Source organism: Giraffa tippelskirchi, chromosome 6 (assembly GCF_054371585.1).
Source record: "Giraffa tippelskirchi isolate mGirTip1 chromosome 6, T2T-mGirTip1v1.2.pri, whole genome shotgun sequence".
Taxonomy (NCBI): domain Eukaryota; kingdom Metazoa; phylum Chordata; class Mammalia; order Artiodactyla; family Giraffidae; genus Giraffa; species Giraffa tippelskirchi.
In genome coordinates, this window is record NC_137280.1 from 12,623,054 (window position 1) to 12,636,384 (window position 13,331).

Here is a 13,331-nt window from a genome sequence, read left to right on the forward strand (position 1 = left end):
GCCTGGGCCCGGCGAGCCCCGTCCACCCGCCGCCAGAGGCCGCGTGGGCCGCGCCGGCCCCGCCCTCCCGCGCCGGCCCCGCCCTCCCGCGCCGGCCCCGCCCGCGGCTCGCCCAGCCGGAGCTGTTCGCCCAACCCGGCCCCGGCGTCTGCCCGGCCGCCCGCCCGCCCGCTGCGGCTCGTCCGCCCCCCGCTCCCCCACCCCAGGCTCCCAGCCTCCGCGGACCGGGGCTGCGCCGCGGGACCCGGAGGCGGGCCATGGCGTCCTGCGTGGGGAGCCGGACCCTGAGTAAAGATGATGTGAACTACAAGATGCATTTCCGGATGATCAACGAGCAGCAAGTGGAGGACATCACCATCGACTTCTTCTACCGGCCGCACACCATCACTCTGCTCAGCTTCACCATCGTCAGCCTCATGTACTTCGCCTTCACCAGGTGCGGGGCGGGCCGGGCGCGCCCGAGGGCGAAGGGGAAGGGGCTGGCTGGGGAGGCGGCGGGGCGCTGGGGCGGGGAGAGCCATGGCCGGGAGAGGAAGCGGGCTCGTTCTGCTCCCCGCGCGGGCTCGTCCGCCGGCGGCTCTGTCCCCGAGCACACCCAGCTTCGCTCCCCTACCGCTCCTCGGGGACCGGCGCTCGTCCCTTCCCTGCGACCCACCTCCATCCTCCACCCACCCCCACGCCTGTCCCCATACCGCCTCTCCCCATGCAGCGCCTCGGGCCACCGCGGGAACACTCGTGGCTCCGCTGGCGCGATCGCCCTCCCTCCCTCCTCCCCGGCTCCCAGCATCGCTCCCCTCTCCACGCATCACGACACCGGCCCCCTCCTCTCCGGCCTCCGTCCCCGCCTCGCACACCGCGTGAATCATCTGGTATGCACCACTTGGAGCACACGTCCCCGCTGCAAACACCCCAGTCTACGGGCGTCTTTCACGCGCCGTGCCCAGGCCCGGGACACAACCAGACCCCTTCCCCGCGAAACTCCTCCAGGGTTCAGCACTACCTGCCCACAAAATGCACTCCAGTGTGCGTTGCATGCAAGTCGTCTGGAAGAACCCTTCCGGAAGCCCCAAACACGACCGCCTGTACCACAACACAAACTGCCAGCCATGCGCACACACATCACGGCCAACATTCCAGTACTGCCACACAGACACCAGCCCATCACACATCACACGGTGCCCGCTCTGTTCTGTCCTTATCCTGGCATACATGCGGAAATGAGACCTTGTCAGGCCACTGTAGCAATGCCGGGTGCGTTGTAGATGGTATGGAAAGGGTTAAATAAAACACGCAGCACACCACACACACTATAGCACAACTCTCTTACCGCCTGAAAACATACATGCACACACACTCAAAGCACTTCTAATATACACTTGTACCTAGGAGCTACCCCGCCCAACTCTTGTTGGCCCACAGCTTATAGCTACCTCACTGAACATGAGGTCCCTCAGCCCCAAGCCAAGGAACTGATTCATGCCTAAAGGACAGGTACACCTTGGGTCCTACTTATAAGGGTTTATATTTTCTGAATGAACCTCTTTAAGGAAAGAAAATGTGTGTTTATACCATGCTTAAGCACTAACCTAGAGATGCGGAGTTTTAGAGCCAGACTATTGGTCGCAAGACTATTTGTGTGACCTTGTTAAGTTCTTTAGCCTTTCTCTGAGCCTCAGGCTTCTCCTCTGTATAATGGGTATAAAATAGGTCCTTACCTAATACGGAGTTATAAGGATTAAATGAACATGTGTGAATGTACTTAACAGAGTTCCTGGCACATGATGCATAATTAATATCAGTTCAGTTCAGTCACTCAGTCGTGTCTGACTCTTTGCGACCTCATGAACCACAGCATGCCAGGCCTCCCTGTCCATCACCAACTCCCGGAGTCTACCCAAACCCATGTCCATTGAGTCAGTGATACCATCCAACCATCTCATCCTCTGTCGCCCCCTTCTCCTCCTGCCCTCAATCTTTCCCAGCATCAGGGTCTTTTCCAGTGAGTCAGCTCTTCACATCAGGTGGCCAAAGTATTGGTTTCAGCTTCAACATCAGTCCTTCCAATGAACACCCAGGACTGATCTCCTGTGGGATGGACTGGTTGGATCTCCTTGCAGTCCAAGGGACTCTTAAGAGTCTTCCCCAACACCACAGTTCAAAAGCATCGATTCTTCAGTGCTCAGCTTTCTTTATAGTCCAATTCTCACATCCATGAATGACCACTGGAAAAACCATAGCCTTGACTAGATGGACCTTTGTCGGCGAAGTAATGTCTCTGCTTTTTAATATGCTGGCTAGGTTGGTCATAACTTTCCTTCCAAGGAGTAAGCCAGGGATAGCATTTATGGCAAAGAATTGTCCCTGACTCACAGGCACATGTGTGCACCTACACACTTGTATACATGCAAGTGCCAATGGTATCTCCCTTGAGAATCAATGCAACTTTTTAAGATTTTCATAAAACTGATAATGTCCTTCTACATCACACTTGTTCCTTTCCTCCACAATCCATTTAACTCTTGGTTCTTATTTTGTAAGTGTTTGTCTATTTGTGTGAATCTACCTAAAGGCATAAAGCACATGAAACAATTACTCTTAATGATTGAGGGAAACAGCTACTTTTATGGTAAAATATTCTGCTAATTCTCTGCTGTGGAGTAAGGACAGATCTTTTCAGAGTATCTAACCAAGAACATATTTCTAGCTTTGGAGAGAAGTCTTGTCCCTAATTATGGTTATCCTCAAATACTTATCATTTGATTTTACCACCTAGTATCTGTGTCTGTTTGGCCACTTAATATTGCTTAGCCCCTGATTGCTTATCAGTAAATAGAGTGAAAATATTTAGTAATACCTGGTAGGATTTAGTAATACCTGATAGGATTTCATTTAAGTGTTCAATTCATCTTTTTAGATAATCTGTATTTAGCTTGTGCGTGCCAAGTCGCTTCTGTCATGTCTGGCTCTTAGTGACTCTATGGACTAACCCACCAGTCTTCTCTGTCCATGGAATTCTCCAGGCAACAGTACTGGAGTGGGTTGCCATTGCCTGCTCCAGGGGATCTTCCCGACTCAGGGACTGAACCCTTGACTCAGGTCTCCTGCATTGTCGGGCAGGTTCTTTACTCAATGCGTAATGAATAGTAAGTGCTCAGTAAACATTAACTATTATTATTACATCATTTCATTGTGTGCCGCTGCCTCCTAAATTAGATTTTTCATTGAGTGAGGGTGTGGTGTGCTCTATAATTAAGAAAAAGAATAAAGACTTTGGAAAAATGGACAATGCTTTGCCTGGAGAACATATATGCCTGTTTCACATTAACTGAAGTTTTACTTTGTCTCATATGGGTTGGCAAGGATGGAGTTAGTACAGGAGTCTCTTTGGAAATTAGAAAAGTAATTATGCTATTTTACTTTAAATAATAAGAAGCAAGAATGAGCAATGTGTTTCAGCCTTTTACCTTATTATTCTAGGCCCTTTCAGAACAGATTTCTCTTCCTCTTTTCTAATATAGAAAGTCACATTCTTCTGGAAGTTCCCTTTTACAGCATGTCCTGCCAAACCAGTCAATAAATTACAGCAGTGAAAGTATAAGAAATGAGTGTGAATTTTAACAGCTTGTCAAAAGTAATAGAAAAGGCATAATCTGAACTGTAGGCTATGGTCTCTTCCAAAATTGATTATGATTTTACTTCTCCGACTAATTTCATAGAGACAGAAATCATATATTAAAGAACTACTTTAGAACAAGTTTCATGTTATATAAAATCATAAGCACCATTAGTACAATTAGTACTTACTGTCTTACTCATTTTTTGTAGTGATTTGTGACCCTTTAAACTGAGACATTACAGTGATCGCTCTGTCTTCTTCCGTAAAGATTGAAAGTAATGACTTCTTAAATGAAGATTAATCATTTTGTGCTCTTTTGCAGTAAGAACCTTATTTTATAACAGGGTTTGAGTTGGTGACTGTTCAGTGCAATTCTTTCAGTAAAACTTTAAAAATATGTCTTAACGTTTGTTTTGCAAAAACCAGTAGTTGAAGCGAGCCAGGGGTAGAATACTTCCTGGGTGTCGGATTACCAGTGTGCATGAAACACTACCTGGGTCATGACACATGGTGCAGAGAGACACAGCAAGAATTTAAGATTGCCAAGGATTAGGTGCCTTACACGGAAGTCCACGACGAGTTTGTATTCGTCCAGTCGTGCTTTTGTTAAATGGCACCTAGGCCAACTCACTGTTGAATCATAGTGTTTCAGTCTCCAGTCCCTATCACTGTCATTCACAGTAAAGCCAGATGATGTTGAATCCTGCCGCCTAAGACTGGAAAAAGCTAACTTTGCCACATTTTAGGGTAACCAGTTTTAGAAATCAAATGCCTTGACATATGTCTTATAAAAGTGTATTCAGCCAATGTGGGGCAAGGAGAAGCTTTGTCTTGAGCTCAGAGCTCGCCTTTCATAGGTTGGCAAACTTGGACGTGTCGAATAGCCTTAGTTTCAAATGCTCGGGCTTTAGATTTGAAAATGCCGAAATTTACTAGATCCCATTGATAGCAGGTCGCTCTCTCCTCAAGAAGCACATGGCAGTAAAGCAGTGAAATCAGTCTCTCCAGTGACACTTGTCCAGCAAAAGTCATTACTTGCCCAGAAGAGATTGCCTTCCTGCAGCTTCCAGTACAGAAGGGGTCATCCACTCACCTGGGCCATTTTTCTCCTTAATATGGGACTGAGGAGGCGGATGAGGGCAGGCACATGGCCAGACTTTTGATTGATTGATTTCTACTTGTTCATGATAGTGGTTTTCGCTTCATTTCCCTTAGTGGCTTTGGAGCGTCAGCTTTTCTTTTTCTTCATCTTACCGTGGAGCCATCGTTCCACCTTCTGTGTCTCTTCCCTCCTGGAGACCTGCCAGCCTTCCCTGTTTTTTCCCTTCAGACCATATCAATTCCCATTAGAAACTGTCTCCTCATACTGCTGATTCAGTTGTCTCAAGCCTATTTCCTTTATGTACAGCATGTTCTTTCTTTCCCAATAACAGAAGACCTGGCTGTCCTTGTTCCCGGACACCAGCAACATTAAGTGATTGTCCATAGCAGCCGTGTGCCGGGGTGACACCGGCCCTGGAGGTGGAGGCGTGCCCTGTGTTAGGCCCCCTCTAAAGAGATGCAGTTAGCCCTCTTAATATTTCTCTTCCTCACTTCCTATGTAAATCATATATTTTTTTAATTGGATTAAAATACTCACCTCTTTATATCCTTTCTTGTCCTTATTTCTGGTGTTTTATGTCCTTAATTGGAGAAGGAAATGGCAACCCACTCCAGTATTCTTGCCTAGAGAATCCTGTGGACAGAGGAGCCTGGTGGGCTGCTGTCCATAGGGTCGCACAGAGTTGGATACGGCTCTAGCGACTTAGTATGCATGCATGCATGTCCTTAATAAGATTATTCATTTCTTAAAAGGGAAAATGTGTCATATTTCTTTGGGGTCTTTGTGTATACCTCAAAGATATATATATATATATATATATATATCTCTTCATGACATATTTCCTTGGGGTAATGTATATAATGGGGTAATGTATATAATGTATATTTCTTTGGGGCAAATAAGCACCTGGGTGACACAAAGAGCTATTTGGTTTAGATGATGCTTACCTTGGAGAGTTGCATGCATAGTACTGCTGCCTAGTGTTTAGAACTTTATATATATTTCTATTACCAATGACAATATAGTTTGTCTTGTGATAGAATCCCTCTAACCCCAGATTTCTGTAGGGACGTTCACAAGTTTTTTAGCATCAACAAATTTGAAAGCCCAGGACTCATTCAGGCAGCAAGGATTGCTTCCTGAGCCCTGGGTTGTACTCAGTGTAGTTCAGCAGTCCATATTCCGCCCAGCCCAGGTCTCCGGCATCCTGGAGTTCATCTAGTTTATCTTCACCAGGTCCAGCCGGGCTTCAGTAGCGTTCAGAGCTGTCTTCCTCTACCCACACCCAGGCTTTAGCTCACAAACCCTAGCTCTTTGGCATGAGATACTCCCAAGCCTTGACCACCTTTCCCTTCAGATCATCCTCCACTGCTTTCCTCATGACCTTTTAAAGTCAAAATCGTGATCCCGTCTGTCCCTAGATCTCCATCACCTGTCGGGAGTGCCCGCTGGCCCCTGAGGGCCTTCATTGTAGAGCCTTACACCTGCCTCTGCTGTACAGGGCACACGCTGCAGGCCCAGGCAGCCCCACACCTGGTGCCAGGCTGGTACCTCCCTCTAACTTGAGAGTGCCTTCTGCCTATCCAAGAGCCCATGGCATCCCTGGCAACCCTCCCGATGGTCCCCTCCCAGACACCTTTCTTGGTTGTTCCTGGAAGCTCAGAGGAAGAAGTGTTTATGTACAGTTAAGTCTCCTGCATATGAACGGGTTCTTCCGAGGATGCATTCATAAGTCCAGTTTGTTCGGAAGTCCAGAGTTTGCCAAGGTACCCAGCTAACACAATTGGAGGGCAGGCTGCAGTTTCACTCAGGCTTGGCATTGATGGAATGCACATTTCACATCTCTGGACATTCACAGCTTGAAGGTTCGTAGGTAGGGGATTTACTATACTTCCAAATGTCTTTTACTTAGAATCTCTCCTATTGTAATATTTGTTTTTATATTAATGTATTGAGGGTAGATATCTTAATCATCGCAGAATACAAACCCAGTAAAATGCTAAATGAGTCAAATATAAAAAATCATTTATACAATATGAACTTTCAAAAAATATCACTCTTCTCTGTCAGTTGATATTTCAGCTCTAATTCTCGAAAAGAATCTTTAACATTTTGTGAAATGAAATGAATGTGGTCTTCAAAGCTAATATCAAAGTTAGTTAACATTGGTCCACTTTGTAACTCGAGACTTAGTTTTCCATTGGGAGAGAGGATCCTTAACAGTGAGTAGCCTCCTGAACATGACCCTATCTTTGTGTCTCAGTTTCAGAGATTCCTATTAAAGAGATGGAAAGGAGAAGATGGCAGCAGGGAGAGGGGACAACCAACTTTGCATTTAGGAGTCAGGGTTAAAGATTCCTTACCTTTTTGGCCCCAGGGAGACAGCCATGGTTAAAGATTGTCTACCAACGGAAAGAGTTTGCTTGTTTTCCCGGGTCTTTTTGCTCACTGCCTGTAACCTTTTCAAGTTTAAAAATCCAAGGCGAAAACTTTTTGTGTTCAAATCTTTGTTAAAAAATGTTAGGGCTTTCCTTTCACTTGTCCTGCTTTTCGGGTTCTCTCTTGGGTAGTTGTTGTTTAATCACTAAGTCATGCCCGACTCTTTTGCGACCCCATGGACTGTAGCCCGCCAGGCTCCTCCGTCCATGGGATTCTCCAGGCAAGAATGCTGGAGTGGGTTGCCATTTCCTTCTCCAGGGGATCTTCCCAACCCAGGGATCGAATCCATGTCTCCTGCACTGCAGACAGATTTTTACCACTGAGTCACTTGGGGTAGCCTCTCTCTTGGATAGTTACCTGCACTAAAACAGTGGCGTGAGGTATTTCAGTCCCTGGCTGGTCAGCACCGAGGCAGGAGAGTCACCTGCAGGGGACCTCTGGGCCTGGGCCATGCTCCCTCCTCACATTCCCTGGGACTGTACCCGCTCAGCCCTGGCCTCTTCCCCTCCCTGGCACCCACCACGTTGAGAAAGCCTGCTCTGTGCCAGGCCTTGTGCTGGGCGCTGGAGCTGCTGCGGGTGAATTAGAAGGGATCTTAAATTACAATTTTCCTGTAATCTGTCCATTTGGTGTTTTCGCTGTGTATGGTCAGGGCTACCCCAGCGTGCTGCTGGAACACCTCCTAAATTTAGCAGAGCAAGGGGAAAAGAACTTTGCCTCCCTGAGCTCGACTGTATCATACGGGTCAGTGTAGCAATCTTGACCTCCAGCCAGCATTCCAGAAGCCTTGGCACCTACTTCATTCTGCCTCTGTTTGTTGTAACTGTGGGCAAGATAAAGCAAGAGCTTTATTTTTCTCATTCTCCAAGTAATGATAATACTCCTCCAGAGAACGGTGGAGCGGTTCAACCAAATCGCAGCTGGGAAAGGCCTTCAGAAAGTTCAGCGGCTCCAAGACCGAGGTGCCTGTTGTTAGGAGCCTCAGAGGACCTAGCAAAGAGGTCAGGGCGCTGCTACAGCCTCGCAGTTCTAAGTCTGAAGTCCTCTTATTTTTTGTTGCTGTAAAGCAAAATGTCTTAGTTGAGCAAGAATCCTGAGACCAGAAAAAGTCAAGATGGGGCTCTGGCAGCTCTGACTGCAGAAAACAAGCTTCCCCAGGAAGTGGGAACCATATTGCCCCCTGGCAAAGCCTGAGGAGATGGTACCGACTCCACAAACAGGGGTCAGTCTCGTGTGAACCATCCAGATGGTTTTTTGGGTTTAGGGGGGTTTTGTTGGGTTAATCAGAGGCTGTTCCAGCAAATTAAAAACTTTTCTCTCAGGCCAAAGTTATACTAAGATAATTATTTAATTTTTGTGTCTTACTGTGCTTTTCATCATGATTCTCTCAGAGAGCCAGGACTATGTCTGTTCATCTTTGTCCACAACGATAGGTGTTGGCTAGCTGAGAGAATGAGTGGGCAGAAATTACAAATTCATAACTGACAGGCCATCTGTGCCAGGCATTGTTCTAAGTCCCTCACGTGTGTTAAGTTATTTTATCCTCACAACAACCCAGTGAGGTGCAACTGTTACTCTCCTTTGATATATTGAAGAGGAAACCAAGGCACAGAGAGGCTCGATAATTTGCCCGAAGTCACACAGGCTGATAGTGTGAATTCAGAATTCTGGCCCAGGCAGTCTGGCCACCAACCTTTCCTCCTTGTCACTGCACCGAACAGCCTCCTAGAGGGAAAAACACTTAGCCTTTGGGGTCAGTAAAATCCAGATTGTGATCATTTCCCCCTTCGAGGGTGTTAGGAAGATTAAGAGAACTAACCTGCCGAGCAGCTATAGCTAGCCTTCTGAGGGAAGCACAGACCTAGTGGATGTCAGGAGATAAACCCTTCTCGTCCTCTGACTGAAGGTCTCTGGAATCAGTAGTGTGGTCTTTGTAGCCTTTATAGCCAAGTTGCCTTTCATGATTAACTATGGAAAATGTCCGTATCCCTTGGCACGTGGTTAAGACTCTGGATGAGCTGAGGGTCTCACAGAATGGCCCTGGTCAGTGAGTCGGGAGGCCGGGGGGCAGTGGGCAGCCTCCTCCGTCACCCGTTCCGTTCTTTCTACGCGCCCACCTTTTGTAGGGTACATGCAGGTGCCCTCTCTGCTCTCAGGAAACCCAGAGGGCATAGTGGGGACCCCTGGTCTGTTCTGACTCAGATTTCTTCTTTAGCTCACCTGCCTACCCTCTGGTCTTTAATCACAGGAGTGTGAGCTTCCTGTGTTGTATGTTTTCAGTTTTACCAAAGACCTTGCTGTCCATCTTTGATACTTTTTTTTTCCCCCTAATTAGGCAAATATAAAATGGCCAACTTTTCAGACTCACTGCTATTTTATTCAGGTTTAATCGGCCTTTTTTTTTCTTTTCTTTTTTTAACTCCTGAAACTAGGCCGTTCTTTTGATCCCATCTTTCTAGTAAGATTGCTCAGAATTTACAAAATTGCAGCTTCATTGTTTATCGCCGATCTCAAGTTCTTACAAATTTAATTTTGATGTATAATCCACTTTTTTGAAAGTAATGTATCTACCATGCTTAAAATCAAAGATATTCCACTGGATGTATGGTGAGAAGTCTCCCCCAACTCTTCACTTATTCTCGTTGGATAAAACAGTGTGACCATTTCTTGGGTGGATTCCAGACACCCTGTGGAGCTCGGAGCACAAGTTACAAGTTGTATATACTTATGCGTGCTCTTCTTTTTGCACAAAAAGTTGCTTCCTATACTCACCATTCTGCAAATTGCTTTGTTCACTTCATGATCTCTTAAATTACTCTGTACCGGTTGATTAAAAGCGTCTTCATTCTTTTTACGGCTGCCTACTTTGCCGACAAAGGTCCATCTAGTCAAAGGTATGGTTTTTCCGGTAGTCAGGTATGGATGTGAGAGTTGGACCATAAAGAAGGCTGAACTGTGGTGTTGGAGAACACTCTTGAGAGTCCCTTGGACTGCAGGGAGATCAAATCAGTCCATCCTAAAGGAGATCAACCCTGTGCATCTCCCATGAGTCAGGTGGAATTTAGGGTGACAGGTAAGTTTTCATAAGGCTGTTTGGCAAAGGGGAAAGATCATTATCTGCAGAGTCTAGCAGGCCTGGTTTTGAAGCTGGCTCTGCAACTTCTTACCCCCACAATCTTGAGCAAGTTACTAAACCCTTCTGACCTTTGTTACCTCATCTGTTAAGATGTGGTTGATAACAGCCCATGTTGCAGATGGGTTGTGACAATTAGAGGTTATGTCTATAAACTGCCTGTTCAGTGCCTGACACACCGTAGATCCTTGATAGACAGACCTGTTACCCTGGCTGTCATCATTAGCAGTATCAGTAGTGTGACTTGGTCTGAATGAGGATGTTGTGTCCCCACCCCCACTGCGCGTAGCCATTCTTCAGTAAAAGCTAATGTTCCTGGGAGTTGGATATGGGGCTTCCCTACATAAGCGAAAGAGCATGGCAAGTGCCCTAGGATGGTCAGCCTGGCGTTTTAAAGTTGTGTTTATAACCTCTGGGAAAATGTGTAATTGTTAGGATGACCATTAAAATAAGATGGCACTCTGCTATGAGAAGAAGTCTATCTGATTGTGAAGAATAATTTTGTAATCAGATTTCTGAATTTAACCATCAGGCATTGTTTGTCCAGGATTAGTTCAGAGCTGCTTGGCTGTGTGATGATCTAGGAAACATTTAAGACCTGTATGACATCTTATTTCAGAACCTTATGTTCAGTCCTGTTGTAAGTCTGGAAATAATTTCATCGGGTGCAGAAACTTAGCAGCCTAAACAGGAGTTGGTATCTAAGTTAACACTTTTAAACCACCACCCAGGGCTCAGTCCTTAATGAGGTAATCATTGCTTCATTCCGTACCTTTTCATGTGTGTATTCTGATACTCAAGATCTTTTTTCTTTTTCTTTTTTTTTTTTTTTTTAATAAATTTATTTATTTTAGTTGGGGGCTAATTACTTTACAATATTGTAATAGTTTTTGCCATACATTGACATGAATCAGCCATGGGTTTACATGTGTTCCCCTTCCTGGACCCCCCACCCACCTCCCTCCCCATCCCATCCTTCTGGATCATCCCATTGCCCCGGCCCTGAGCCCTTGTCACATGCATCGAACATGGAATGGTGTTCTGTTTCACATATGATAATATACGTGTTTCAATGCTATTCTCCCAGAACGTCCCACCCTCACCTTCTCCCTCAGAGTCCATAAAATTGTTCCATGCATCTGTGTCTCTTATTCTGTCTCACATATAGGGTTATCGTTACCATCTTTCAAATTCCATATATATGCATTAGTATACTGTATTGTTTTTTCAAGATCTTTTTTCTATGCAAACGTGGTTTTCTTCTAAGATTCTTTTTTGACCTGTTTTCCTTTAGTAATATTCAATCTTAATTTAACCTTGTCTTTTGAAAACTTTCACTATAGACAGTCCTCCAGATAAACCCAGTTTCTTTTATCATTTTTAAATGTATCGCTACCAGTTTCATCATCTCTAAACTATGTCCTTCCATTGTGTTTCTTCTCATATTTTCTCTTACTTATCCTACTTCTTTCTAAACTGGAACACTGAGCTTCCCTCTCCCAAGCTTCTCGATAATTATCAATACTTCAGAAAATCTTCCAGTTGTTTTTCTGTTTTCCTACTTCTGTTTGCTTCTCTGAGACCCAGATATGTTACTAGAATCTTAGTAATGTAGTAATGTAATGTAAATGTAAACTGTTAAAACCTAAATTTTCACCATCAATGGTAAGAAAATTTCCATTTCGGGGATTTTTGTTGTTTAGTCGCTAAATCATGTTGGGCTCTTTTGCAACCCCGGGCTGTAGCCCACCAGGCTCCTCTGTCCCTGGAATTTCCCAGGCAGGAATACTGGAGTAGGTTGTCATTTCCTTCTCCAGGGGATCTTTCCAGCCCAGGAATTGAACCTATATCTCCTGTGTTGGTAGGTGGAGTCTTTACAACTGAGCCACCAGGGAAGCCCTTGGGGAATTTTACTTCATTGTAAAACAGTAAATTTTCTTCCATAATAATCAGTCCAGAAGTATATTGAGGGCCTACTGTGTCCCCAGGCTCTGTGGATACAGATGTGAATAATTCCCTGCCTTTAAGCATTTACTTTCTACAGAGAAGACAGACAGCATATAAACCAACAGACGTAATTTTTTCAATTTACTAAGGCGATGGCACCCCACTGCAGTACTGTTGCCTGGAAAATCCCATGGAGCCTGGTAGGCCGCAGTCCATGTGGTCACTAAGAGTCGGACACGACTGAGCAACTTCACGTTCACTTTTCACTTTCATGCATTGGAGAAGGAAATGGCAACCCACTCCAGTGTTCTTGCCTGGAGAATCCCAGGGACTGTGGAGCCTGGTGGGCTGCTGTCTGTGGGGTCTCACAGAGTCGGACACGACTGAAGCGACTTAGCAGCAGCAGCAGCAGGGTTATGGAGGAGTTAAACACAGTAACACAGGAGAAATGACCAGGCTGGAGCAGGACGGAGAAGCTTGTCTCCTTCTTTCCAATTCTTATGTTTAGAATTTAAATGCAAGTTTAAATCTGGTATTTTGTTTTCATTTTTCCTTTAACATTTTTTTGCTTAGTGCTTTCTGATGGTGTTACACTGCCCCATTTTTGTTCACCCCTTGGATAGCCAACTGCCCATATTTGACAAGTGACTGCATAATCTCATTGCTTCATGTCCTTCTCCTTATTTTTTTGAAATAATTTTTATTTAGTTTATTTTTGGCTGTGCTGGGTCTCCGTTGCTGGGCTTTTCTCTAGTTGTGACAAACGAAGGCACTCTCTAGTTGTGGCGCTTGGGTTCCCCTGTTGCAGTGGCTTCTCCTGCTGTGGAGCAGGGCTCCAGGCATGCAGGTTTCAGCAGTCGCGGCTCCCAGGCTCCCGGGAACAGGCTCTGTAGTTGTGACGCACGGGTTTAGTTGCTCTGTGCCACGTGGGATCCCCGTGGACCGTGGATCAAACCTGTGTCCCCTGCCTTGGCAGGTGGATTCTTTGCCACTGAGTCACCAGGGAAGCCCTGCCCTTCCACTTTATAATCTTGCGCTTCCTTTCTGATTCCTGAACAGTTTTCTGCCGCAGTCTCTGTATCGAAGGTCATCTT

General features: G+C 45.8%; 1 protein-coding gene across 1 annotated transcript in view; it reads left to right on the forward strand.

Moving 5' to 3' along the window:
* The first annotated feature begins 110 nt into the window (after window positions 1-110).
* Window positions 111-13,331, forward strand: part of PTDSS1 (phosphatidylserine synthase 1) — a 65,114-nt gene continuing 51,893 nt past the window's right edge. The window contains exon 1 of the mRNA XM_081503120.1: window positions 111-436. Within this exon, the coding sequence (XP_081359246.1) occupies window positions 258-436 (179 nt within the window). The 5' untranslated portion in view covers window positions 111-257. The remainder of the gene's footprint in view (window positions 437-13,331) is intronic.